Source organism: Homarus americanus, unplaced genomic scaffold (genome assembly GCF_018991925.1).
Source record: "Homarus americanus isolate GMGI-L3 unplaced genomic scaffold, GMGI_Hamer_2.0 scaffold21314, whole genome shotgun sequence".
Classification (NCBI taxonomy): Eukaryota; Metazoa; Arthropoda; class Malacostraca; order Decapoda; family Nephropidae; genus Homarus; species Homarus americanus.
Window position 1 is genome coordinate 65,230 of NW_024720811.1, and position 26,817 is coordinate 92,046.

The 26,817-nt window shown below is 35.4% G+C and overlaps 1 protein-coding gene across 4 annotated transcripts in view; it reads left to right on the plus strand.

The window, feature by feature from the left end:
* Positions 1-26,817, plus strand: part of LOC121861181 (choline transporter-like 2) — an 89,860-nt gene that overhangs the window by 39,638 nt on the left and 23,405 nt on the right. For 3 of the 4 annotated variants that reach the window (XM_042358741.1, XM_042358740.1, XM_042358743.1), the window contains exons 5-8: positions 1,766-1,923; positions 20,544-20,709; positions 23,054-23,288; positions 25,210-25,378. In XM_042358741.1, the coding sequence (XP_042214675.1) occupies positions 1,766-1,923; positions 20,544-20,709; positions 23,054-23,288; positions 25,210-25,378 (728 nt within the window). Of the gene's footprint in view, positions 1-1,765; positions 1,924-12,947; positions 13,091-20,543; positions 20,710-23,053; positions 23,289-25,209; positions 25,379-26,817 lie in introns of all 4 variants that reach the window. The other variant, XM_042358742.1, reaches the window with a different exon arrangement.

Genomic DNA, 26,817 nt, shown 5'->3' on the forward strand with positions numbered 1-26,817 from the left:
TGTATTGCAATAATATTCCTTCCTAATTGACTTGAATAAATACTTGAATTGAAATATACAATATTTTTGTTGAAACTACTCGCGTTTCAGTGTAAAGTGTCATAATAATAAATGGTAAAAAATTTGTCTTCGGCACTCGGTGTTTCAGGCACGGCGAGCCTCAGGTTTCAAAAACTTGGGTCGACCTATAAGCGATGAATATCATACATTAACGATTTCTCGGTCAAAAAATCAGGGTCGACCTATAAACGAGGGAGGGTTATAGATGAGTATATACGGTAGGTCGTAAGTCGAGGAGTACCTCTACATACCAAATAATAGAACAAGAATCATGAAAATTGCAATTGAGAAATAGGGAGGTGTTAAGGAAAAATTACACATTCTTTACGTAATTTTTATGCCTCTTGTACTTCCCAAGAGCTTCCTGTTGAATAATATGGTAACTGCAAATGTCTTAGATCCTGTCCAAATTTATCTATTACTTTTCCAAACAATCATCTGATATTGTTGATGTTGAACAGATTTTTATCCATGTGCTAAATGATCTCTTCACTGCACATGTCAGTGGAAATGTCAAGTAGTAATAACTACTTGTTGAATTGAGAAGGAAACAGATCAGTGTGTTTGAGCAAATCCTCAAGTCCATCATCTTGGTTTTTCTTTTGAGACCTAATTTCAAACCAGATGGCTTTTTCACCTAAGTTTTCAATTTAATGATTTTTTTAATCTGGTCCTTGAATTCTCCATCTTGTAACCTTTACCATTTATAGTGGGTGAATAAAATACTGTACAGGACAAAATTTTGCTTAGTTTTAGCAATGCAGATATGAGGAGTCCAAATATGGTACATTGGCTAATCTGCAAAAATATTCTTTTAAAGTTGAATCTTGGGCATATGAGTGATGTTTTTGTCAACCACACTGTTTGGGAAGGATCAACTCAATGACCTGCTCTGCTGCTAATTATAACAATCTACTGTATAATCATGGTACCATGACATTGGCAGCATAGTTTATCAAATCACCATAAAATAAAAAGATAATGATCTAAAAGACAGTACCAAGAAATTAGTGCACTGTCTTAGTATAAAATCACAGAGCTGTGACACAAAAAACCTGATAAAAAATCATGGTACAACAGCAAAATCATGTTTGTATCTTTAAATCAAATAAAAAACTCTTCTTACCTTATAACCTAAAGTATTCCAACAGGGTAAGTAACTAAATGTAAAAAAAAGAAGTGGTCATTGTCACAATGGCATCTTGTACAGAACTAAAGTAGCTGGGTGAATGGTCTGCTCTATATGACCTGATCTAATTTTCCCGGTGTTGTCAAACCACCGAGGTGTAGGGTCAGGAGAGTCTTACCTCAGGTAACTTACCTAACCTACCCAGACCTCACATACTGGAAGTGCTTATCTGACTTCAGAAAAATGACCACATTAATCCCCTGACCTATCCAAACATTGCTTTCCCTTGACACATGCTTGATCCATGGGTTGGGGCAATTTGGAGGGGGGGGGGAGGTTTGGAACCCCTTGCCTAAAGGATTAACATCTTATGATTGTTGAGTTTGTGTTTATTCAAAATTTTTGTTCCATCTAAATGTCTTGTTTTGTTACTTCTATGTGTCTTGTTTTGTTCCATCTGTATGTCTTGTTTTGTTCCATCTATATGTCTTATTTTTACAGTTATTTTTAAAAGTTAAATAACTGTGCCTTAAAGAATATTAGACCAAGCTTCTAATTATCCAGAACTTTTTACAGTTGGTCATCGATGTATCCCAACCGACATTGCCCAACATGCCAACAGTATCATCGAAGCTATTAAAGCTGCATATGGCCTGGACACAAATGACTTTGAGATTCTTGAAGTTCTTTTTAAGGCCATGAAAAATGTTATGAGACTTGCTGTGTTCCAGAAGGTATACAGTTGAAACATTACAGTATTTTTACAATATGCACAAATATGCACCTACAGTACTAACCCCTTTTTAATAACTTTTTACTAATATAAATATTTCTCCTTGATAAATATGCAGTGCAGTACTGTATGTTTATATGCTTATAATTTCATGCTGATTTTCGAGTTTGCACCTTAGGGAGAAATAATTGTTCCTTCAACATTAGTACAGTAATATGATATTTTACCAAATTATGCCATCAGAGAAGTTGTTTACCTTAAATAATCTCATAATAAATAAGTTTTGAAGAATGGGATTTGATTCTACTGGTAAGTAAAGTTGCCAACACATCTATTCATTAAAGTATTACAAGTATTATTCACCTCCTTTTCTCTAAACTGTTGTCTGACTAATTCCATAACTTGAGAAAGCTATCCATTTCAAAAGGGTGTGGCATATCTAGGTTAGCATTTAACTTAGTCATATTGACAGATATGGTTTTTGAAATAAGGTAAGCACCCACTCGTCTTTTAAGAGAAATGGCCACATTCAAATGTAAAGTATGATTAAGCTATAGAAATATAACAGTGTATGGTTCTAGTGATGAATAATGCTGTGTTGGTAAATTTCATTGAAGTTTGCTGACAACATTTGTCTGCTCATTCGTCTTTCTCCCTCATAGTTTTGTTGTTCATTAGGATGATTCACGCAGGGCCTTTGTGATCCACTGTAACATTAGGACACTCGTACAAACATTAAAACTAGCACACCTTTCTCATATTCATGTTCTCTCACATTGTTCTTCTAACTTAACCTTATTCTTGTTCCCTGTCACTTCCTGCTCCACTAAGTTATGGTTTGTGTCATCACCAGAGTGAATTGTTTGAAATTTAAATGTTTAATGAATACATAATAAATAATAAAATGGTTACAGTAGTGCACGAATTAGTACAGTACCACCATCCTTATCTCCTCTTCCTATCCATTGAACTCACCATAAAAATCATTCATAAATCACCAGGGAGAACTATATGAGCAATATTTTCCTAGTTCTTTGTAACTAATAGAATATTGCTCATAGTTTGACTAGTTATTTTTATTGTGTAAGATTAATAAAGATGTTCAGCCTTGGGTCAACATCTTTACCAGTGAACTCAATTCTACCCATATAGCTATTATGTGGTACTGAGAACCTATTACAGTACAGTAAACACAAAATTTTTGGGGGGCACTGTAGGTTTTGCGTATACAGTATACTTGAGTACAGTATAGTTTTGTGATCAAATTTTTATGCGAAAAGTAGGGGGTCGGACTATATACATGTATTATTTTTGAGGGGTTAAAATTAGTGCATTTTCATGCATGCATTATGGTGAACAATAGCTACCCGGTACAGTACATGCTTGTGGTAGGTAAACATTTCCAGTAAGCCCCATTATTCTAGGCTTGCCTACCAAACCCCTAGTTTATTTCTATTTGTCACTACATGAACAGCAGAACTTCATTCAGTACACTTTGCCACTTTGAATCTACAAATACCTGATACAAATGAATATTTACAGATAATCTTCTTTCCGTTTGCATCTGTTAACATCACTGGGAAATTTTCAACTGTTTTCCCACCTGTGAGCTATGTTATGGTTATTTTTCAACTCATTATTTATTTACTCAGTTGTATGCACATGCAATTCGACATACAGAAAGTGCAAAAATAAATAAAAAGCAAAAGAAATAATTATCATAAGGTAAAAAATATAAAGAGAATAATATTTCTTCATATGCTAGAGTTAGTATACTGAGTGGGGGAGGAGGTCAGCAGAGTGTGGGAGCACCATTGGTTGTGGTAGACAGGGGCAGCATAGCTATGTTGCTAAGGCAAGCATCGAGACCAAATGGCCAGTGTTCTTGAGACTGGGATGGAGTGAGTACAGTAGCTAAAACAACTATCTGTGCAGGTGGGGGTCGATATGCTCCGAAATTATATGTGCGACTAGTGACAGCCCTCATATACCAAAATTTATCATCCATGTTCTCATATTGTTTCCCACAAACTATGCACAGATAGTTGTTTCTTAGCTACTGTACATCAACTTGTAAAAAAAAAAAATTATTCTTTCATTATTGCTATTTATATGTTTTTTTTTTGCAACGCTTTAAGTTTTGATGTTATAGTGTACAGTGGATCTAATGAAATTTTTAAGGAGGAGTTGGTAACTGGCGGGAATTCAGTTTCAGAATTGTTTACACTTTATAGCATCAGCTGTTGTGGTGGTGATCAGGGTCAAGACACATTGGTGAGAATCTGGTGTCTTGCTACAAAATATGTTGAGGATTACACGTTGTATTTCTCAAGTCTAGGGTTGAATTATACACAAGGTACTGTATATGATAAAATCAGGCTATGAATTTTAGCAAAAAGTCTGGGGTCAGGTTATACATAAGTTAGGCTTATACTGTACACAAGCATATATGGTAATTATTATGGATGTTTGTGGCCATTTCTCATTCTTTTTTCTTGTTTAACTTATATACCGTATGTTGTTATGAACAATCAATGAAATTATAAAGATACAGGCAGTTGTACAATTTTGTTTGTGAGTGGTAATTGTTTGAGTTAAACTGGTGGTGGGTAGTACACTGTATTTAAGCTTAGTGACAATGATAATTGTGTAAGTTGAGTTGGTGATGGGCACTTCATTAAATTGGTTGTGGTAACAGTGTGAGCTGAAGAGGTGACAGGCATTAAATTAAATTGGCAATGGTTAATGTGCCAGTTGAAGCGGTGGAGGATATTAATTAAATTTTTTATGTACTACAGTAGAAGTCCAAAAATCCGGACTGCTTGGGGATTGGGTTGGTCCAGATTTTTGGATTTTCCGGATTCTCAGGCAGTACAGTACTTTTAAAATTCAAATTTAAGGAGGAATAAAGAAGAGATGAACAGGTACATTTTGATAGTTTATTCATTAGCATATATAGCATGCTTCATTTATCAAAACAAGCAGTTTTAAGGAAAAAGCAGTGAATTCTAGAATTTTATTCTTTGCCTCTTTTATATCATAAATTGTAGATTTTCCAATGTCGTATGTTTCCCTTAGAACAGTATTGCTCACACCATGTTCTAGTTTCTTAACAATTTCAAGTTTGTCACTCAATTTCAACATGTTCTTCATTCTCTTCACACAACAAAGTTTATCTACTTTAGGAGCCATTATTATGGGCTTGTACAGTACAGTACTCTGTAAATGAAAAGAGTAGGACTCAAAATTACATATGTTGTCACAGTTTGATTGCTCGTTTTAAAGTGGCGACCGCGTGGTCGCTTGTTGTCACTGTGCAGCTGTGGCACTCACGCATGCGCACATACACACAAAAGCCCGCTAAAAAAAAAAAAAAAAATTGACTTGCCTAAAAGTCCGGATTCTCGGGTGGTCCGGATTTTTGGACTTTTACTGTATATAGTTCACACTAAATAAGAATAATTATCCAGTTAAGCATTAAAATGCAGTTAATGTATTTGCCGAATAGGGATAATTTTTGTTTTGTTTTTAGTACTATAGTTAAAGGAAATTAGTTTGTATATTCACTCCAGAGTAGAGTAAATACCATACAGTACAGTAATAATTGCTGGGGAGGAACAGGAAGTGTTAGGCATGTGTGGGTGTGTGATAATAATAAAAATAATAATAATAATAATAATAATAATAATAATAATAATAATAATAATAATAATAATAATAATAATAATAATAATAATAATAATAATAATAATAATTAACGGTTTATTGAAAGAGCATGGCAGCCGGAAGGCTGAAAATATACAGTTACATAATTGGGGAATGGGTCTCTTGATTTACAAATAATATACAAGTAACATAAGTGATACAAATATGATATATAATAACTAGGTGGGGAGAAGCTCAAACTACAGGGCATTTCAACATAGTGACAGTGCAAAAAGTAAGATTGACTGGGAGTGAATTCACTGGTTGATTACAAGTTATTGATAATTTTTACAATGGTGTGTGCGTGTGCATGCATGTGTGTGTGACAACTCTTAACAAGTGCAAAGGATTTGAATAAAACTGGGTGTGTAGAACCCAGTGATATTTAGAAATGGTGATAGAATAATCTGTATCCAGCAAACTTCCTAAGCCTTACCATCTTGCTTTGCTGCAACATATATAATTCGTAAATCCTAATGCATTGTATTTTTCGTGGTTTATCCAGCTTTCAGAAAGTTAAAATCATAATGTTATAATTAAAACTCATGTTAATAAACTGTATCATGCCCACCTAGTTTATAGAAACTCAATCATGGCTGAAACTTCATTTTTCCTTTGGTTATGTTGTATTGTAGTAGAGGTGAAGTCCAAAGGTAAGATAAACCAAATGCCTGTATTGTTGGGAGGAAATTGTGTGATGGAAAGGTGTTGTTGTAGCTGCCTGCTCCAAGAAATATCCATTACATAATTTAATCTTCAATGGACATAGACCTTCTGTATAACAAAAATTGGTTTCGAGGATCAGGCAGTAGTAGGTTCAGCCATCTGGAGGTCTTCAACGTAAATAAAATGTAATTTAGTGATTCCAATATTGTGGATTTTAAATGATTAATTGATTTATAATATGCTTGGTAAAGAAACTGTACTGTAAATGTATAACTTGTAAAACTCTGTACTCTTCAAGAACATTGTGAATTGACAATATTTATTAGTATCTGATGACAAAAGAACTTATTATATAGGAGTGGGGACTGCTGTGTAGTCGACTGTATAAATAGACTATGTGTTCCTTGGGACTGGCAGTGTACAAATTGTTTATGAATATTGAAGCAGAGTCCCCAGAAAACTTAATGCAGAAATCAAATTCAAATTATATGTACAGGGCAATACAGTGATCCCTCGGTTAACGAAATTTCGGTTAACGAACTGCCTTCCATAAGAATCTTCAATTCGGTTAACGAACAAAAATTCGGTTAACGAATTTCTTACGAACCGACCTCAACATGTTTTCGCTGGCACTGGCCAGGCAACCAGCTTTAGTATCAGTCCACCAATACATTAATCCGTTCTCGGGCTTAAATTCCTTACTATTTTAGTAAATATCAAGAAGTTTATACTATTCAATAATTTTAAAAGTTTAATATTCAATTTTTTAGTCATTTTAACAATTATTGAACATAATTGAAGGTAAAGGGACTAGTTTAATGCGCGGCATCCAGCCTCTTAACACAGCAAACAGGCGTTAGTCTCTCTCTGTTTTCACTGGAGGTAACATCTTGCTTGACTCTCTTCAACTAAATGTTTTTTTTTGTGTTTCCAAGCAAATTATTGCTCATTTTGAAATTTATTTTACATATTGACAATATATAGCGCAGTGCAGTGTTGATTTAAAGAAAATAATCTTGAAATACACAAAGAGAACTAAAATTTTATGGGTAAAATGGTGCCATGGGGTGACTTCTCTTCCACCCCAATGCCTTCTCTTTTCCCTTCTCCTCCTCCACCTCCCACTTCAAATGCACATCATCATCATCATCCAGGAGCCTTCTACATACACACCTCAAAGTAAGTGAACTTTTCTACCATTTTTGTTGAATTTAGGCAATTTTCGGTGAGCTGGAACCAATTACCCAAAAACCCATTGAAACAATGGTTTCGGTTAACGAACTTTTTGGTTAACGAACAACCTGCTGGAACGGATTGAGTTCGTTAACCGAGGGACCACTGTATTGTACTACAGACACGAACTTTTGGAAAATATACCCAAAGGGCCAGAATATGTAATACAAATGTCTATTCTTTTGAATTTAAGGTAGGATAATGATCAGTGAACATTTGAAAATTATCAGATTGAATATTTTCATTATTTAAACCTCTAAAGTTTTCACATTTCTGGGGAGAAAAAAATAGATACATTTGAATACAGTATTCAGGATTTAAAGGCACTTGTGAAGTGTGGGAATATCAGTCATTAACCCTTGGGCCCCGGGTAACGTTCCAGAACGTCCGACTAGCATGCCCCGGGTGACAGTCCAGAATGTTTGCTTATTTTCCTGCCATTTTTTTTTTTTTTTTTTAAGTTTATTTTTTTCACGATTTAACCTCGCGGGAGGGTATTGCCAGCAGCACCCTAACCCGGGGCTTAAGGGTTGAGACGTGGATAGTCCATAATGGTAACTAAAGGATGTCGGAACATATTTGTGGAGAAGAGAACCATTTTGTAGTGTAGATTAATTAAATCAGTCACTGGAGTTTTGATTAACCCAAATACAGTAATCTCCTCATTAGCTGGAATCCTCGATCCCAAAACTCTCCAATAGCCGGAATTGAAATCGGGCCGGAGAAATTCCGGGAAAATTCTCGCCATTCTGGGCCTGCGAACGAGTTTCCAAAGACGAAGATCAGGTGTTTTTTTTTTTTTTTTTTTTCAGAAAAAAGAAATTCCAAGAAGGTTCCAAGAAAATCTCTCCAAACCTTTCCATTCTGGGTTTGGGAATAAATTTTCCAGGGGGTCCGAGAAATTGCATCATGCCAGTGCATCCCATGTGCCAGGGACATGGGTGGCCTAGTTGCTTGGATCGCTTAGTTCATAATCTGCCAGTGTAGAAGGTTGTTCCCTTGCTAGCTGTTGTTTTTGCATAGTTTATGTAGTGCAGTACTGAACATTATTGTACCAGGACACAATCGGCCAAGAATACAGTGTTAAGACTTAAAAATGGATTACAGTTACGCATAATTTACTGTACAGTATCTCAAAACAAAGTATCTGTCAGGATGGGTCTGATGACTTTCTTAATGCTACATGCTACTAGGGATGTCCCAGGGAAGTTGGTATGTATGGCTCTGTAGCATACTGATCCTACTACATTTGGTAACTAAACATCATAATCATTACGGTGAAGTAATTACACATTGCATTACAGGGCAGGAACGCGCATATTCCAATATCTATCATCACACAGACTGTGGACAGATACTTTACCTTTTTGAGATTCTGTACATTCAGTAAGTTGGAAACACTGGAGCACCTTAGCCTTCATCTTTATTCAAGACATCTTCAGGTCATAAGACCCACTAATCCCCCACTTCGACAATGGGTGACCTGACATTGCATCAGGTTAGGTCAGTAACATGACCGAATAATATCCCACTCTACCTCCATCGCAAGAGTTAATACATAAAGGTGATTACAGTTATATATTACATTCAACAAAGTGGACAGTGTCTGCCTAATCTTGGCTCAAGATGACAGCATTTGCTGGAGAGTACTGTATCTTATGGCATATCAGATGCACTTTTTTTTCCTGAAAAAATGGCCCCAAAAAATCAGCCTGCATCCTATATGTGAAGTTGAGGTCTCCCATAAGCTGAATCCTCCAGTTGCTGTCTCCAGTAGGCTAAATTCTACCTAACCCAACTCCAGAATTAAATTTGTTATTATTTTTAATTAATTAAAAAATAATTATTGTAAATATAAAAGCTTGATCGATAACTACTCTGTACTGTACTGATGACGATAACCTGAGATGATTAACATCCATACAGCAGACACCCAACTTCATCAGAGGTAGCTAAGCAGTAACCATATCTGAACTCTTACAAGCATTACAATCTATTAATGCCATACCTGTTACATTTACAGTAAGATTTTGTATTTCGCGAGTAATATAGACTGGAAAAATTGCGCCAAATTCAAATTCGCCAAATGCAAATACATAAACTAATGGGAAAATAACAATATAGACTGGCCACTCTACATCAACCTCTGATTTTCCCATTTATAACCTCCAAATGATACAAATTCTGCCTTTATTGACCTGAATGCGCTTTCCGGAAACTAGTTTTTAGGCCTTCCTCAAGTAACTTAATCACACGCTGCTTATCCTGCATCAACTACTTGGCAAACTTAACTCCCTTATGATAGTCCTGCTTCTCCTTTTCCTTATTTGGCCACTTAGGTGGGTCTGTCCCACAGCCACCAGCACCAGTAGGACCTCCAGTAGAGGTAGAGGCCATCATCTTGACTCGACAGGTGGTAGCACCACCCAAAAAAAGCACACAATAGCAGCCCGGGCGGTCGCTAGGATGGCACGGGCTACAATGCCATAGTTGCGTTCTTGTAAACCTCTTTTACGTTCACCACCGGCAATTCGATCACCAGAACGCTTCTTGGAAACATTCTTCTAACCTTGTCTTTCCATATTCATCGCTAACGCAACAAAATTGGAGAAAACAGCGAAAATCACGGAGCAATTGACAAAAACCGTGCGATTCAACTGATCATGTGATGTGAACAGAGAGCGCTGGTGTAAACCGTTATTAGTCCTCACTGCGAAACATTATTTTTACTTATTCCTTTCATACAGTATTTATGGGTAACAGCTAAATTTGCAAAAAAAGAAAGAAATTTACAGAGTACCTCTCAAAAAACACTTCACAAACAAAAGACACGAATCAACTGAACATGTGATGTCGAACGTGAACTGTATACATTGCATAACCCTGTGCCATGCTTTAAACGTTGAGGATGGAATTGCACTATAGCCAACATTCGTATGCAAAAGTTTGCGTTTTGCAAACAGCGTTCCCCTATTCATCAGTTGCGTAACAACCAATTCACGTTGACAAAACAGGCGTTGTAGCAGAAATGACTGTAACTGGTATGAGGACTTTGACGTCATTCAAGATGGTGGCCAGCATTCAGCTTGCTGGATCTCGCGTTCAGCTTGCTCTCGTTCAGCTGGCTGGATCTCGTGAAACTCATGATATTTTATGCCAAATATAAGACTTGGTTACATTAAGAGGTAGTAGGCAGCTACCAAACAGGGAGGTACTGCTGCCTGGGAAGATATTGGAAGCATAATGTGTTGTCTAATAGTAGACCCTGCTGCCATATGGCATCACGAAAATTGTGACCAAGTCCCAGGTTGCTGATATGACTTTGTGCCTCATTTACTCATAATTACAGGGTCGCAGTTGTTTCTCTTGCCATTTACAACACAACATACACATATTGTTTCTCACTCTTGATCTTTTTTTTCATTTTTGTATTTCTTTATTGTGTTTATTATTATTATTATTATTATTGTTATCATTATTATTTTATTGTATTTTTATTTTTTTATTTTTTATTATAAATTTTACTTATCTGAATTATTATTATTATTATTATTATTATTATTATTATTATTATTATTATTATTATTATTATTATTATTATTATCATCATCATCATCATCCCCCCAGGCCCCGATGTGGGTCAGTGACCTGTGCCCGGGTGGACTAATCCCCGTTAAAAAAAAAAATAAATAAATAAATAAATAAATAAATATTGCTTGCGAAATAAAAAAAAAACCTGAAATGAAATCGCACGAAATATGAGATCTTACTGTATTTTTAAATCTACAAATACCTGATATAAATGAAGATTTACAGATAACATTCTTTTCACATTTGCATCTGTTAACATCGCTGGGGCATTGTAGCCAGGTTAGACTCATCACTGTAACCACCAGGCTACTGGGCCCAGCTGTGAGGTGTTATGGTTGTTTTTCAACTCATATTTTCAGGTAGATATATGTAACTTTCTTCATCTATTTTTACTCAGTTACATGCACACGCCATCCTACATAAATATTGTGAAAAAAATAAAAAAAAATAATTGCCTTAAGGGAATACAGTATACAATTCTTTGCACACGAGTTAGCTGGCACAGTGGGGAAGTGGGAGGACGTCGCAGCAGTTGGTGGGGGGGGCGTTGCTTGGGAATCAGTGGAGGTAGCGTCACCGTTGCTAAAGTGAACAAAGTACAGATGTATATGTTAATGGTGACTGTATTAAGCTTTCATTTGGCTTTTAGTTACTGGTTTGGCAATACGTAAATTATTTTTTGTTGTAACTTATTTATTGGCATTAGTTTTATTTGTTCCTCACATTTATTAGTACTGTATGTATTGTTTTAAGAAAATAATAGCTACAGGAGGTAAATACACTCAACTTTTTTTTCCTAAATACGCCCTGCTAAAATGGTGGGGTTGCATCTTATATGGCCGTGTATCTTGTTTACTGTAAAATACGCTATACAGTATACAGTACAGTATAGTAGTAGTGCTGTATACAGTATTTACAATATATTGTACATGTATAGTGGTATTTTTGTAAATATACTGTATATAGCTGTGTGGATTTGGGAAAAATTTCCCCAATACTGAATGGAAAATTTCACTGTCTTCGTTGTGACACAGCTTCATTCATGCCTCACACTCCTGTACTGTATTATATAAATTTATTGAACCAGACTTTTAGATAAACCATTCAGGATTATTTAGATGAAAAAAATGATGTTTTTAACTTAATTAGAACTGATTTTATTGACTCCTGTATCTTTTTTTTTCTTTTTTTTAAGATTGGGGTCCCCATCATTATTCTGTCAGAATATTTTATTTAGGAATTTATTATTGGAACAGTCTTATATAGAATTTATTTGGGATCATTATGGTATAAAATTCATCTCTCTAAGAATTAGAACAGATCCTGCAAATAAAATTTTATACACTTTTGCTAACCATAAATATTTTTGCAAGTGCCCGCCGTTGAAATGCAATGGGAGATTGCTTGTCCATGCGAGATGAGATGATGAGATGTGTATTTTAAACTCTATAAGACTTTAAGAAAACTTACCCCAGCACCCAGAAACATTCCGGGGATATGGGCTAGTATCTGTCTAGGCAAGGTGCATAGTTTAGATTCTCGGAAACTTTTCCTAATACTACAGTACTTATAGTACCCGGAAAAATTCCAGGGATGTGCAATTTTTCCGGGTTTAAGAGAGTCGTCTGCCCGGAAATTTCTCGGCCCCGAAGAGCTCTGCACTAATTATTCCAGCTAAAGAGGATATCACTGTATTTCATCTTTGTGAGAGGAGTTCATGCTGAAAGGGAGAGTTGTGTGCTTAATCCTTTATTTATTTATTTTTTGTTTTCTAGTGATAATAGAGTACAGTACTGTATTTGAATGTACAGTAAACTATTTTTGTTCTAGTGGCTGGACGTTGTATCCCCACTATCCATGAAGACATTAAGTTCAACGACCAAGATATAACCAATGATGCCGGTGTTACTGTGACACCAGATATTCTAAACAAGGCTACAATATCCATTGGGAAGTTCTATAAGGCAACGGAGGTAAAATAGTTTAACAGCATACATTTTTTTTGTATGTTCGTGTCTCATGTGAAGGGTAATCCCTTTAGGTTAGATTCTAAATTGGAACTGAAAAGATCTACTGTATAAAAAACTATGAAGAAATCTTTGTAGAAATCAGCTGCAGATGTATGACTCTCTAAATAGTATTCATTCCATGGTATTTGCCGATAATGTACAGTACTGTACAGGTTGTACCTCTCTAGTCCGGCAACCTCGGGACCTGACCAGTGCCGGACCATGGAAATTGCCGGACCATGGAAATTCACCCTTTTCATGGATAGATCGTGACTTGTGCTTATGCTTGGAAGCACTAGCAACACTTTCTCTGCATCATGGTCTCTTTTGAAGGATTAAATGTCGTATAGTAGCTTCTCAAATTTCGCGAGGTTTTTAATTCTTAACGTATTTTATTGGAACACACAAAAAAATAAATAAAAAAAAATTTTGACGGCGGAAACTTGAATTTTGACTGGTTTGAACGGCCCGCCAACGTGCAGACGACATGCATAATCGTGTAAACAGCGTCATTTCTCTTATGTACAAAAGATTCATTATTGTTTATTACTGAATGTCTTTTTTATTGAATTAATGTTTATGTGTGCAAAATGAGCAATACCATTCATTAATAATACGTTGAATATTAAAACACACGAGGAAATGACACAGCATTGTTTTTGATTACAAAACCAGTGACTGACTGGTTCTACATATAAAACTGAAGAAAATAAGACCTTGGTTGTAGCTGTAGTAAAATTAATATGGTTGTTTTTAAGTAATGTTATTTAATGTTAATAAATGGAACAATAGAAGTAGCTAATGATAATGGTAAAGAAAAAAGAGAGATCGCATATGTAAGTGCGCATGCGCACATGTGAAAACATATCGTCATTACTTTACATAAGAATATGAAAGCAACACTTATTTACTGTTCATATATATTTTAATTAATGTTTCTGAATTTGTTTTTATTGAATTAATGTTTGTGTGTGCAAAATTAACAATACAATTTATTAATAATACGTGGAATATTAGAGGAGACGAGACGGCTGCCGGCATTGTTTATGTTAAAGCTTACGAAACCAGCGACTGATTGGTTCTACATATAAAACTGAAGAAAATAAGACCCTGATTTTAGCTGTAGTAAAATTAATGTAAAAAAATTAATATGGCTGTTTGAAGTACCTGTAATGTTATTTAATGTTAATAAATGGAACAATATAAGTAGCTAACCATTAATGGTAAAAAAAAAGTGAGACTGCGCGTATGTAAGTGCGCACATGTGAAAACATATCGTCATTACTCTACATAAGAATATGAAAGCAACACTTATTTACTGCTCATATATATATTGAAGGGTTAAATGTTGTACTCTGTATAGACAAGCAGAGAGAGAGAGAGAGAGAGCAGCCGAACTGCCGGATGTAAACAAACCTTAATTTCCCGCGGCTTTGTTTTATTTTTTTTGTTTTTTAAGGGGATTAGCCCACCCGGGCATAGGTCACTGACCCACATTGGGGCCTGAGGGGCAAAAATTTAATACTCCTGTAATAATAATAATCAGATAAGTAAAAAAAAAAAAAAAAAAAGCTGCCTATCTACCTATTGGACAAACTAAAATCGTTCCGGACCACAGGAGTTTCCGGACCACAGAATGCCGGACTAGGGAGGTACAACCTGTACTTGTATTAATTAAAGAAATGGTTTGAATTGATTGATAAAAGAGGACTTACACCCTTTGTTTTTTCATAAAAGAATTAAGAATTGCATTGCTTACCTGTAAAAGGAATCACTAAAGTACTGGAGCATTGAATCTATAGTATTTGTTGATATTTGTCTAATCATATGCACATTTTCTAAGGTTTACCAGTTTTTATTTCAAGAATGTCCATGACACTAATTGTGACCTCAGTGGCATGGTCAGCTGCTTAAGTTAGACGTACAGTATTTGAATAATTGAAATTTGAGAGCTAGCTGGATCAACTCCCTCTTAAACCCATTGTGCAGCAATATAAAAAGTCAAGTAACTGTACGTCTATATACATTAGTAAACAATGAGTGTTTCAATCCATGCTCAATTTTTTACTTTCCAATTTAATGTCATATGGCTTAAGTAGTTTCATTATTTGTAATGATCAGTATGGTATTGCTAAAGGACAGCATTTATGATTCTTAATTAAGAAGAAACCAATAATTACTGAAGAAGTCAATAGAGTATATAAGAGGTAATTTTCATTTTGACAGCAATCAGTTCAGTTCCACAATAGCATTTATTGTGGTAGTGTATGGAGTGTGTGACAAATTTCTTTTGTTTATGTTTGTTCCTTGTTTGAGTTTCATGATTAAGGTTTTGTTTTGCTTTAACATTTTCTGCCACAATTTTATGATTTATTATATGGGGCAAAAATTTGCAAAAGCAGTTACAGTTTTTGCAAAGAAGAGAAAATTATTTAGTCAATGGCACATATTTGCAGCCTTGACCATGAACATGTTCATCAGATTTTTTCAAACTGTTGTGTTTTGAGTATATCCTGATGCCTTGAGGTTCACACATAAATTTCTTCATGCTTATTTGATATGATTGGAATTTAATACAGTCTAGAGAAATAGCTTTTACATGTCAATGTACAGTATTGTTTAATATTTATTCTTAAGGACTTCAATGTTTGTGTAGATACTTGATGCTTGCTTCCTCATTTATTTAATTATTTATTTATTTTATTAATTATTCTCATACACTATGTGCCTTTCTTTCTTTGGAAAAATTGAAACCCCAGCTCCACCTACTTATGTAGGAATGGAGAAAGGGTAATAGATCCTAGATGAATATACAGGTTGAGCCCCTCAAATCTGGCACCCTTGAAACCTGACCAATGTTAGTTTATTGAAATTTCCAAACCACAGAAGGTCAGTTAAAGTCTGCTGACAAAATTCCTCTTCTCTACCGATCCATGAAATAGAACCGCAGTACAGTACAAATTAATAAAAAGTAAAGTATCTTTAATGTCCTTACTCTTATTGTTAAAGATTAAATCTCCATTCCTAGGGACTAGAAATAGTACTACAGTATTCTACCCTAAAAGTAACAAATTTTGAAAATAGAATTCATGAAATGCTTTAGATAGGTTAATACTGTAGTACAGTAATACCCCGCTTTACACGGTTCTCGTTTAAGTTTTTCTACATTTACGCGGTACCAAGCCAGAACCGGAATTCCCACTTTACTCCACTTTACGCGGTGCATCTACTCATATACGTGGGTGAAGTATAATCTTTTTTATTTAGCTCGTAAAATTCATACAAATTACCCGGCCAGAATGTAATTTACATTGCTGGAATTCTTACAATATGATGATCATTTTGAATATAAACATCATAGATTTTGCATTAGACATACAAATTTTAGGTCTAATGTAAGAATTTTGTTTACTCAGAGCAAATATGTTATCTTTTGTGCAAAATATATGACGTTTATATTCAAAATATTCCTGGTCTTGCAAGGAATCCAGCAATGTCAATTATATTATCCTAACTTTAGTCTCAGGTATTATTTATTACTAAAAATGTAAATATACTGTTTAAACCCAAACTTTTCTCTGGTAGGGAGGGAAGATGGGGGGTAGGGAGGGAGGGAGGGACCCAGCGAGCGTGGGAAGAGGTGGGGGAGCCTGAGGTGGGGTATTTTGATTGACAGATGGTGTCTGGGTGAAGTATACTTTTTTTATTTACTGAAGATATTTGTTTTAGCTCATAAAATTCATACAAATTACCCGGCCAGAATATAATTTATATTGCTGGAATTCTTACAATATGATGATCATTTTGAATATAAACATCATAGATTTTGCATTAGTCATACAAATTTTTGATCTAATGTAAGAATTTTGTTTACTCAGAGCAAATATGTTATCTTTTGTGCAAAATATATGACGTGTATATACAAAATATTCCTGGTCTTGCAAGGAATCCAGCAATGTCAATTTTATTATCCTAACTTTAGTTTGAGGTATTATTTATTACTATACCTTAAAATCTAGTGTTTTCCCCCAAACATTTCTCAGAGAGAGAGGGAGGAGCCAGCCAGCGTGGGGGGGAGTTGATTCCATTATTTTAATGGACATTAACCTGGCGACTGTGTTTCTCTTAAATATTAATTGTGTGTGCATACCATCATAAAATTAAGATGTTATTTTTACTACAACATAGGTATTGTGTCGGAAAAAGTGGAATTTGGGAGTCGACCCAGTCTCTATTTCAATTCATCCCATATGTTCTGTTATTCCATTTACGCGTTTCTCGTTTTACGCAGACCTCCGCGGGTTCAAGTGACCGCGTAAATCGGGGTATTACTGGATAAAAAAATGAGCTTGGATTGTGTATGTACAGTCATGGTCAAAGGTAATCATCCACTCCACCACCAACCCCAGCTTGACCCAGGAGTACCGATACTTTTTGTGGCTGTGTCAGTAATTAATTATCAACCTATATAGTGATGGGAATTTTTATCATCTGTCATGGCCCTGGTCTCAAGGTTGCCAGATAAGAGTGTGTGTTTTTGTTTGTTTTATGTTTTACGTAATGGCCTATGTAGAATCTCTCCATTGTTCTTGATAATCTTGTTCAGGGCTATTTTGAAGCCCACTACTGTTCTTACTTCCACAGCTTGAGCTGATAAGACTTTACCATAAGTCTAACATACTGTGTGTGAAAAAGTACTTCATTATATTCAGCCAAAATGACACCTTGAAGTTGTGTCCTCTTGGGTATTATAAAAATTTATATATGCAAAAAACTCATTGATAACAGAATATATCTCACAAATAAAAAATATTTTAACCATCAAAGAATGCAAAGCCATTTTGAAAGGTTTATCATTGTGTTTCTGTGTGGATGAATGAGGGATATATGTTAACTATTGATACGTTGTATCTTGAATACCTTGTTTGGCATCACATGCAACATAACCATTAATAATTTCACTCAGGAGTTTTCTTTGTTGCATGTTGGCCTTATTGCTTGCTGGGCTTTATTTCTTTCTGGGCTTTATTGCTTGTTTTTTTTTCATAAATTAGTGATACAAAGGTAAGAGACAGTGATACAGGTAAGAAAAATAGTGATACAGGTTAGAGAATTGTGGTATAGATAAGAGAAATATTGATATAAGTAAGGAAAATGTGATACCATTTTACGCACATAATCTTCATACAACTCCTTGGTTGGTTTCTTACCATCTTTCCTATCTCATTCACTACCGGTATTTCTCTTATATACAGGGTGTTTCGGAAATACATTTCATAATTCTGGGGGTGTATTCCTGAGACAAACATAAGGATAAATGACCCCATGACCATAGTGTCATTACACCATAATTTCAGAGTTACAACACATGACAGTTGGGGTTGGAATGTGATAAAATCTATGGATGGTAAGACACCAACCAAGGAGTTGTATGAAGATTATGTGCTTAAAATGGTATCACATTTTCCTTTGGCAAGTCGATGACTACAATGAATGAGAAGTATATTATAGTTGATGTAGTATGAATTAGAAATAACAATGAGTTTTATGGAAATAATAAGAAATAGATATACAACACGAAAGACCTAGTGAGTTTAATTCAGAAGATTGATGGATATATACAGGGTAACCCGTGGACAGATCCAGAGATTGATGGCCAGGGAGCACTCATCGAGGGCAAGAAATCAGCTATGGGGTACTGGGGTTAAATTGGTAGCATCTGATTGACAAACTAATGAGAGAAAGGATTACATTCCTCAACTAACATGGGCAATGTTAAGTAGAAATTCAAATGTAAAACTAAAAGAGGACAGTACTGTTAGGGGTTGAGGGTCACCTGCCACATAGATAGGATATCTCCTTGGATCTGCCACTGAAATAAAAAATGCACTACAAACAAGTGAAGGAATATATGCAAGTGAGGTTGTGAGTTACTGATACTCCTGAATGTTGAAAGATCTCCAGAAGTTATGGTTGATTACAAACATTTGTGGAATATGTCAGGATACTATGAAGATATCATATGTTTGTAGAAGATGTGAAGTGATTGTGGTACTCATATGATTTTGATAGATGTCAGATGGTTACGGGGTTAATGTCAAGTGATATAATCACTTGTAGATACTAGGTGATTGTGTTACTGTAGTTGGAACAGGTAATGTTATGGGGCATCCTACTTCAATTCCATACAGCAGGATAAGGGTTCTGATTCTGTTGTATTAAAGTTCAAATTTTAAGGTTTATATATATATATGGCTTGTGAGTCCTTTTTTCTCTCAGGGGTGTTAGTATTACAATTGATTTTTATTTTTTTATTATTTTTTTTATTTTATTTTTTTATAATACCTCTAACCCATGCACTGTACTGTGGCTTCAGTCCTGTTGACAATCACGATTGAAGGACATTTAAAATGGTGTGCTCAAAGCTTATTGTTGATGTACATTCTTAAGGCCCCATGATTAAGGTCACTCCTTTTTGTGGCAGATTCTCTTATCAACAATGTAGATGTACACAGACCAAAGTTTTTTAATTAAAAAAAAAATCTTATGCTTTGAAAGACAGTGAGGATATCATCTTAGTAACTCCCATTGATTGAAAAAATCTTATAAATGGTTTCTTAAGAAATATTTGGAGTTAATTGAGGATTTAAAGCTCACTAGCCTTCAGTATATTCCATGGAAGTGGATGTAGATTGAATAAAGGTTAGCTAGGAAAATGGGAAGCAAGTTGATATGGCAGACAGTAATGGCACAACCACACATACAAATGTGAATTGGATGATGTAAATAGTGATTGAGGAGGCATGAACTTTAGTAGGTGGGCTGTTGTGAAGAGTTTACTGAAGAAATGGTGAAAGACATCTGTTCTGATGATTGTTTTGTTGAACCTGTGAACTGTATGTGTCAGGTGTAGAAATAGTTTTGACAAGAAAAACTGTGAGAGAAGACTGCTTGATTATGAGCTAAGAAAATGATAAAGTGGTGATAAGCAGTGGGAGGGAGAAGTGCTGTGGTTAGATGGACATCCAGATGAAAGAAATAACTAGAAAACAATTAGAAAATTAGATCAGATTGAAGTAATAGGAGGAAAATGAGTTACATAGCATGGAAGGAGAGAGTAATGATAAAGAGAGAAAATGTTGTAGATGTATAGATTCTGACTTTTCACAAAATCTGCATCAACATCTTGTATGACTAAAACATTAAGTAGATTTTGTGCAGATCGTCTTTTCTTTAAGGAATTTTTTTTTTGCATATTCAACTAGTTTGTTAGCTTTTTTAACTTCGAAAGGCATCGTGTAATATAATGGAAATACATAAAAAAACTAGTTTGCTGATACATTATAGTAGATTCACCTTGAGGTTAGCTTTAATAAAATAATTTTTGTAAAGTAATATTTATCCTTGTTTCATTCAGGTGGCTGAAGGTGTGTTTCAAGATGTAAAGACAACTTGGTGGGTTCTGCTGGTTGGTTTTGGTATTGCAATGCTTGTGTCATTACTTTGGATCATACTCCTTCGGTTCATCTCAGCCATCATGATTTGGTTCTCATTGGTTGCCTTTGTTGGACTTTCTGGTTTTGGTAAGTATTACAAATAGTTTGAAGTTGTATTCTTTCAAGTTTTTATCACCAACCCACATTGGGGCTTAGGGAGTGAAAAAAATGAATAAATAACAAAATAAATAAAAAATGAGAAATAATATACAGGTGTACCCTAAAAACCGATGTCTCATCAACTGCCGCTTCGCATAAGCGACGATTACATATTGGGGAAATACCCCATAAGTTTCATTGATACCTTGGAGTTCCGATGACCAGGAGAGGAGCAATCACTTTCCTGACCCCACTCTCTTACTCCTGCAACTTTTCAGGTTAATGAAAATTTTCAATAAGGCACAAACCACTTACAGTATTATGATGATAAAAGTAAAACAATCTGTCTAGATGAAAATAATCATATAGGGTATTGCATTTTTACTATTTTTATTTGATAATTATGGAGACTGAGACTTGAAAGGGCTGGGCTTATGAGGATTGTGGATTTGAGTCATGATAATTCTGTTGGTCCCTGTCCCTGTACTTTCCAAATACAAGTGCCCTCAGATTGATGTATTTCTTTCAGTAATAATATAAAACAGGTGTATGGTTATGGGGCATCAACATGGTAAAAGCAAAACAAACAAAAGATCATTCACGGTGGTAATGGCAATGCAATTCTACTCGGTACTTGTGCAACACATGGAGAAGCACTTCTACCTCGCTTTCTTCTAGGTCTGTAAGCACTTCTCTTCTGCTGATGACTAATTCAACAGTGTCACTATTGCTGAAGCTCACACACAAGCTATCATTTCTGAATTTACTCAGGTAATCTACCAATTCTTCAATCTTCTGTGTCTTTCTGTGAGATGCATCGTTGGAATTGCCAGATATTTCCTCTTTGATGACATAAAACACTACTAGCTAAGGAAGGGACGTGAGGAGGAAAAGTTGTCACAAGCCACAACAATTTACTCGAGCAGAAATCAGGCACCAAACTTAAATTTATGGTGATGAAAGATGTTACGAGTTGGGGATTTAGAATATAGTTAAAAGTCTACCCAGATCCCAACAGGCAACAACAATAAAAAACAAAGACAATCGGACTATAAAAGGGTAGACAAAGGATGCGAGTTTTTGTTGTGTATAATAAAGTACCATAAATTCCTTAACAAATTATTCAGCTTTCTATAATTTACCCTTAACCATACTTAACCTAAACATTAACAGTATATACATATTTATACAACATACAACAATTTTGAAGCAAGGTGGACGTGGGGAGGCAATATAAGATTACAAATACTTAAGTGCGGAGCTGAGATGGCTGACGAGTAAGGCTGAGTATTGTAGAAGACGGTAGGTAGTCACTGTGCCGTAGGTTTCCAGGATAGGTGATCCTGTGGTCACTTCCCAGAGTGAACTGAACTCTCCTCGAACTGGAGCTGACGAAGAAGACTTTGAGGAGGTGACGCAACAACCAGGATATGGAGAAGGGAAACCCCGGAGTGGTAACTAAGAGTAGTCATACTCGGGTTTCGTCCCTAGATGGCGTTGCTCGTGGTGCTGGGTAGGTAGATCAGGACAATAGATGGCGTGGTTTGTAGTGCTGGGTAGGTAGATCATGACAATTGATGGCGTGGTTCGTAACATTTATGGTGATGAAAGATTTTGATTATATAGATGTTGATAATTGTGGGACAAAAGAAGCTCATCATCTATTTATGGTCGCTGTTGTCTTCTCTTGGGGGGGGGGGGAACAACTTTGGTTTATGTAGCTCTACTCTATGGCTGTGAAGGAAAGAAGATTTAACCACTTCTCTGTGAAATTACTGTAGATAAACAAGTAAGCAAATGGGTCACTATCTAAGCTGTTTAGGTTTGAAGAGTGATGTTAGATTCACTAAGCTTTTTTAGGGTGGTGTGATAAATGTACTGAGTGTACCATGCAACTACTGTAGTCTGAACCAATGATTCATTCAATGTACCTCAGTGTGGCCAAAATTATTGGTCATATAGTTGTAATGGTTATGCAGGAACCATCTTGTAAAATGATGAAAAATCTCATGTTTTGAGTCATATCCTTGTATCTCTCCAGATATAAAGTGGGATTTTATTAGTTCAGTTGATTTTCTCTTCTATCTTCTTTCTGACCATGTATTTGTCCACTTTCAAATGAACCAAATAATTTTGTTTATAAAATGTTATTTCTTAAATTCAAATTACTGTTATTTAATTTGATAAAAATTTTTATTTAAGACAAAAAATTTATTATTTGTGGCATATAGACAAAGGCTGTATTGCTTTCAAGCACAGTTCTATCTGTAGTCATTAGTACCCAGTAGTTTTATATTCTTTTAATTATTTTCTTGATGCATTATTTATACAGGAGCATACTACACCCTCAACAAGTATCTCACCCTGCGAAAGAGTGTTGACAACTCTACAATGTCTCGAGCAGAATTTGAGTATACAACAGAAGTAAGCAGATATACAGAACTAGAAACAACATGGTTGATATTATTCATCATTACAGTGACAATCTTTGTGGTCTGTTTATTAGTGCTCATCTTCTTGCGCAAGAGAATTAATATAGCCATCGCCCTTATTGGCCAAGCAAGCAAGTAAGTTTTCTCTATCTGTGATGCATTGGTAAGAATGTTCTTTAGGAAAGTCATATCACTTATTCCTGAGGGAGTCTGTAATAAATCATAAATGCTTTAGAATAGGGCAGAAACTGAGTAACTTTAGAAAATACAGTGGAACCTCTAAAATTTTATTCATTTTGGACCTGGTCCTTTCCAAATTTTGGAATAAATTCAAAGAAATAATGTGTACAGTGTAGTATATAAGTACTGTACAGTATAGCGAGAACATATCTTCTTCTAGTAAACAAAGATAATATTTAGTGCAGTTTATAATTACACAATACAAGTTGAACTCGAGTAGTTCAGGAACTGATGGTTTGTCAGCTTCGATGGTTTGACACAATCTGTATCTGGCAGCCTTGTTGTTAGTTTGTGAAATTTCCACTTGGCCAGCTGTCCATGCAATGCCACTGTAACCAGTGATATAATGAATAACATTGTTTGCAAATACCACAGCTCACTAATAGTGGTTGGTGATTCTATACAGTACAGTACAGTATTTATCTTTTTTTAGCGTATACACTCAAGTACAATTCAAGTTTTTGTGATCAAATTTTTATGCAAAGAGTAGGGCATCAAACTATATATACATAATGTTTTGAGGGATTAAAATTCATGCATATCCGTAGGTCATTTTTGCTGAACGATAGCTACCTGAGACATGCTCGCAGTAGGCTAACTTTACCAGTAGTCTCTTTTATCCTAGACTTGCCTACCATACCCCTAGATTCTTTCTTTATGTTGCTACATGAAGAACTGAACCTCATTCACTGTACTGTATATGCTGCTTTAAATCTACAAATACCCCGATACAAATGAAGACTTACAAATACAGTAATTTTTTTTGCATTTGGAGCTGTTAACATCACTGGTTATTTTTCAACTCATAATTTTGGGTAGATATATACAGAACTTTCTAAAAAAAATAATAAAAATTATACTCGGTTACATGTTTTTTTTTTGTTTTTTTTACGGGAATTAGCCCACCCGGGCACAGTTCAAACGACCCACAACGGAGCCTGGGGGGCGAAAAAAAAGAGTGGAAAGAAATTGAAAATATAGAAAAAAAGAATACGTATACTGTACTGTATTAATCAACACCACATGTGCATGCAATTCTACTTACATATTGTGAAAAAAGTATAAGAAGTAATTATAAGGTCAAACACATAAAGGGAATAAACATTTATTTGGACACAAATTAGCTGGCTGAGCGGGGGAGCAGAGTGTGTGTGGGGGGAGGGGGGAAGACATTGCCAGGAAGTCGGTAAAGGCCATGTCCCAGCTGAGCTGCGTTGCTATGGCGAGTGTTGAGGTGACATGGTTCATGAATGCTGGGAAATATGTACTGGAAGTTGTGAGTTTGTTTTAGTCTTTTAACTTACCATGTAGGCCATTACATTACATCTGTGATAATATTCCTTACATTATTTTTTTGCTTGTTTTTCTGTATTTTATATTAGTTTTGAATTTATAATAGCAACACAAGACTCATCACTAAAGTCACATCCCCCTAGCCCTCTTCCTACCACCCCAGGCCAAGCTGTGAGTTACGTTATGGTTATTTTTCAACACGTAATTTTGGGTAGATACAATATATGTAATTTTCTTCATAGTCCTGCACCAGTCTGGTCCCAAGCTTGCCAGACTAGTAAGGTTCAACCTGTACTGTATTGAAATTGTTAGAAATACCCGGTACTGAACACTTATAAGAAAATAATAGGCTAATGGAAAAATTAAATGTCAGCAGTATTTAATATTCTTGCATAAAGAAATTCCCAAAATTTGGAGGATTTTCTAAGTTTTGGAGTAGAAGGTCCAGGCCAGAAATCATCTGAATTTTAGTTTTCCAAAGTTTAAAATAAAAAAATTCTGAGATTTCTTTATTAATTTTCAGGGCTGTGGGTGACATCATGTCTACGCTGATCTTCCCTGTTGTACCATATTTGCTGCAGTTGATATTCCTGGCACTTTTCTGTGTGGTTGGGGTTCTTCTGGCATCGGCAGGAAAAACTGAATATCGAATCATGTGTTCTGAAGATGGGTGTCAATGTCAAGATATAAAGGCATGATATTGCTACCCGGTTCTTAGTATTCTTTTCATTCTCATTCTTTCTAAAGCATGGAGCTTACCTTAATGAACTTGGCATTCTGTTTTCTACTTTAGTTTTATCATCAACCCACTGTTGAAATGCTTGGCTGTTTATAGATTATAGATCATCATGACCTACTTTCAAGGCTTGAGTAAAATATAATATCCAACCAGTAACCAGAAATTGCAAATCTGACTAACTTGCAATGTGGTTCAAAAAGTCATTGTGTGTTACCTCCAAAACAATAAAGACATATCTAAGCAATGATTTGAGAATGGACAGGCCAAATAACTTCACATTTGCAGGATATATTGATACAGTAGAAAGAGTTTTAGTGCTGATAAACTTCAAGAGCTATTGTTAGGTTGTAAGGTTAATTCCCTTAGCTGTCTCTGTAATCTTGGAATAAAGATAGGAGATATACTGTACAGTATAAGATTGCTGGACTCCAATGCTCTTTTGGGCTGGTTTTCTCACTTAACACAATAGGGTGAAAGCTATTTAAATAATTAGGAAAATGGTTGTACTGGGAGCGTGCTTAAAGGTTTGCAAAAAAGGCTAAGTTCTTGATTTTTTTAAATCACTATTCTAGTGCTAGGGGTAGAGAGTTTTTGAATTGTTTGAAAAATTATGAAGCTATATCCAAAGATTAGTATGAAACCAATGTTAGAAGTAAAATGTTGGTAGAGTTTTTAAGTGTTGGATATATGAAAGTAATATTGTAGAACAGTGTTGGAGATGTGTTAAGAGTATTTTGGAAGTTTCAATTTATAGACATGGTTTACTTGTGTGTTGGAAAGGATTCATTAAGTTAGCATTGAAGTGCTAAAGAATTTAAACAGTGATGGTAACATATGGCAGTCTGTTTCAGATTTACAGTATCCTATTTGTCATTGATTGGCCTATTGGACAGTGGGTTATATCTCTTGTATGTACTGTTGGCAAGTACTGGACATGTACTGGCTCCAGAATGTATCTGTATCTGAGCCTGCGCTGGTCTTGAATGTTCCAAGAGTTTACAACTTTCACTCAAAATGTTGGCCCTGAAAATCTTCTAAACTTGTGATTTTTCAACCTCAGGCTGTGATCTCAAGTGGGGCAGGCATTTGCTAGTTCCAGGTATGAACACACAACTGAGTTATATCCTCTGATGTGTTTATAAATTTCTATTAACTCACCCTTTGCCCACCTACAGTATAAGCTAGGTAACTGCAGGTATTCTAATGCCTCTGGGCACTTGAAGTGCCAGAGCTCAGGCACGAGTTTGTTGACCCTTTTCTGGGCATTTCCAGTCGACTGATAGTCTCCACCATGTCTTGGGGACCAGATGGGAAAACAGTATACAGGTATCCCTTGCTAACTGAATGGGTTAGGTTTCTTGAATACCATTCAGTTATGGAATTTTCAGTTAT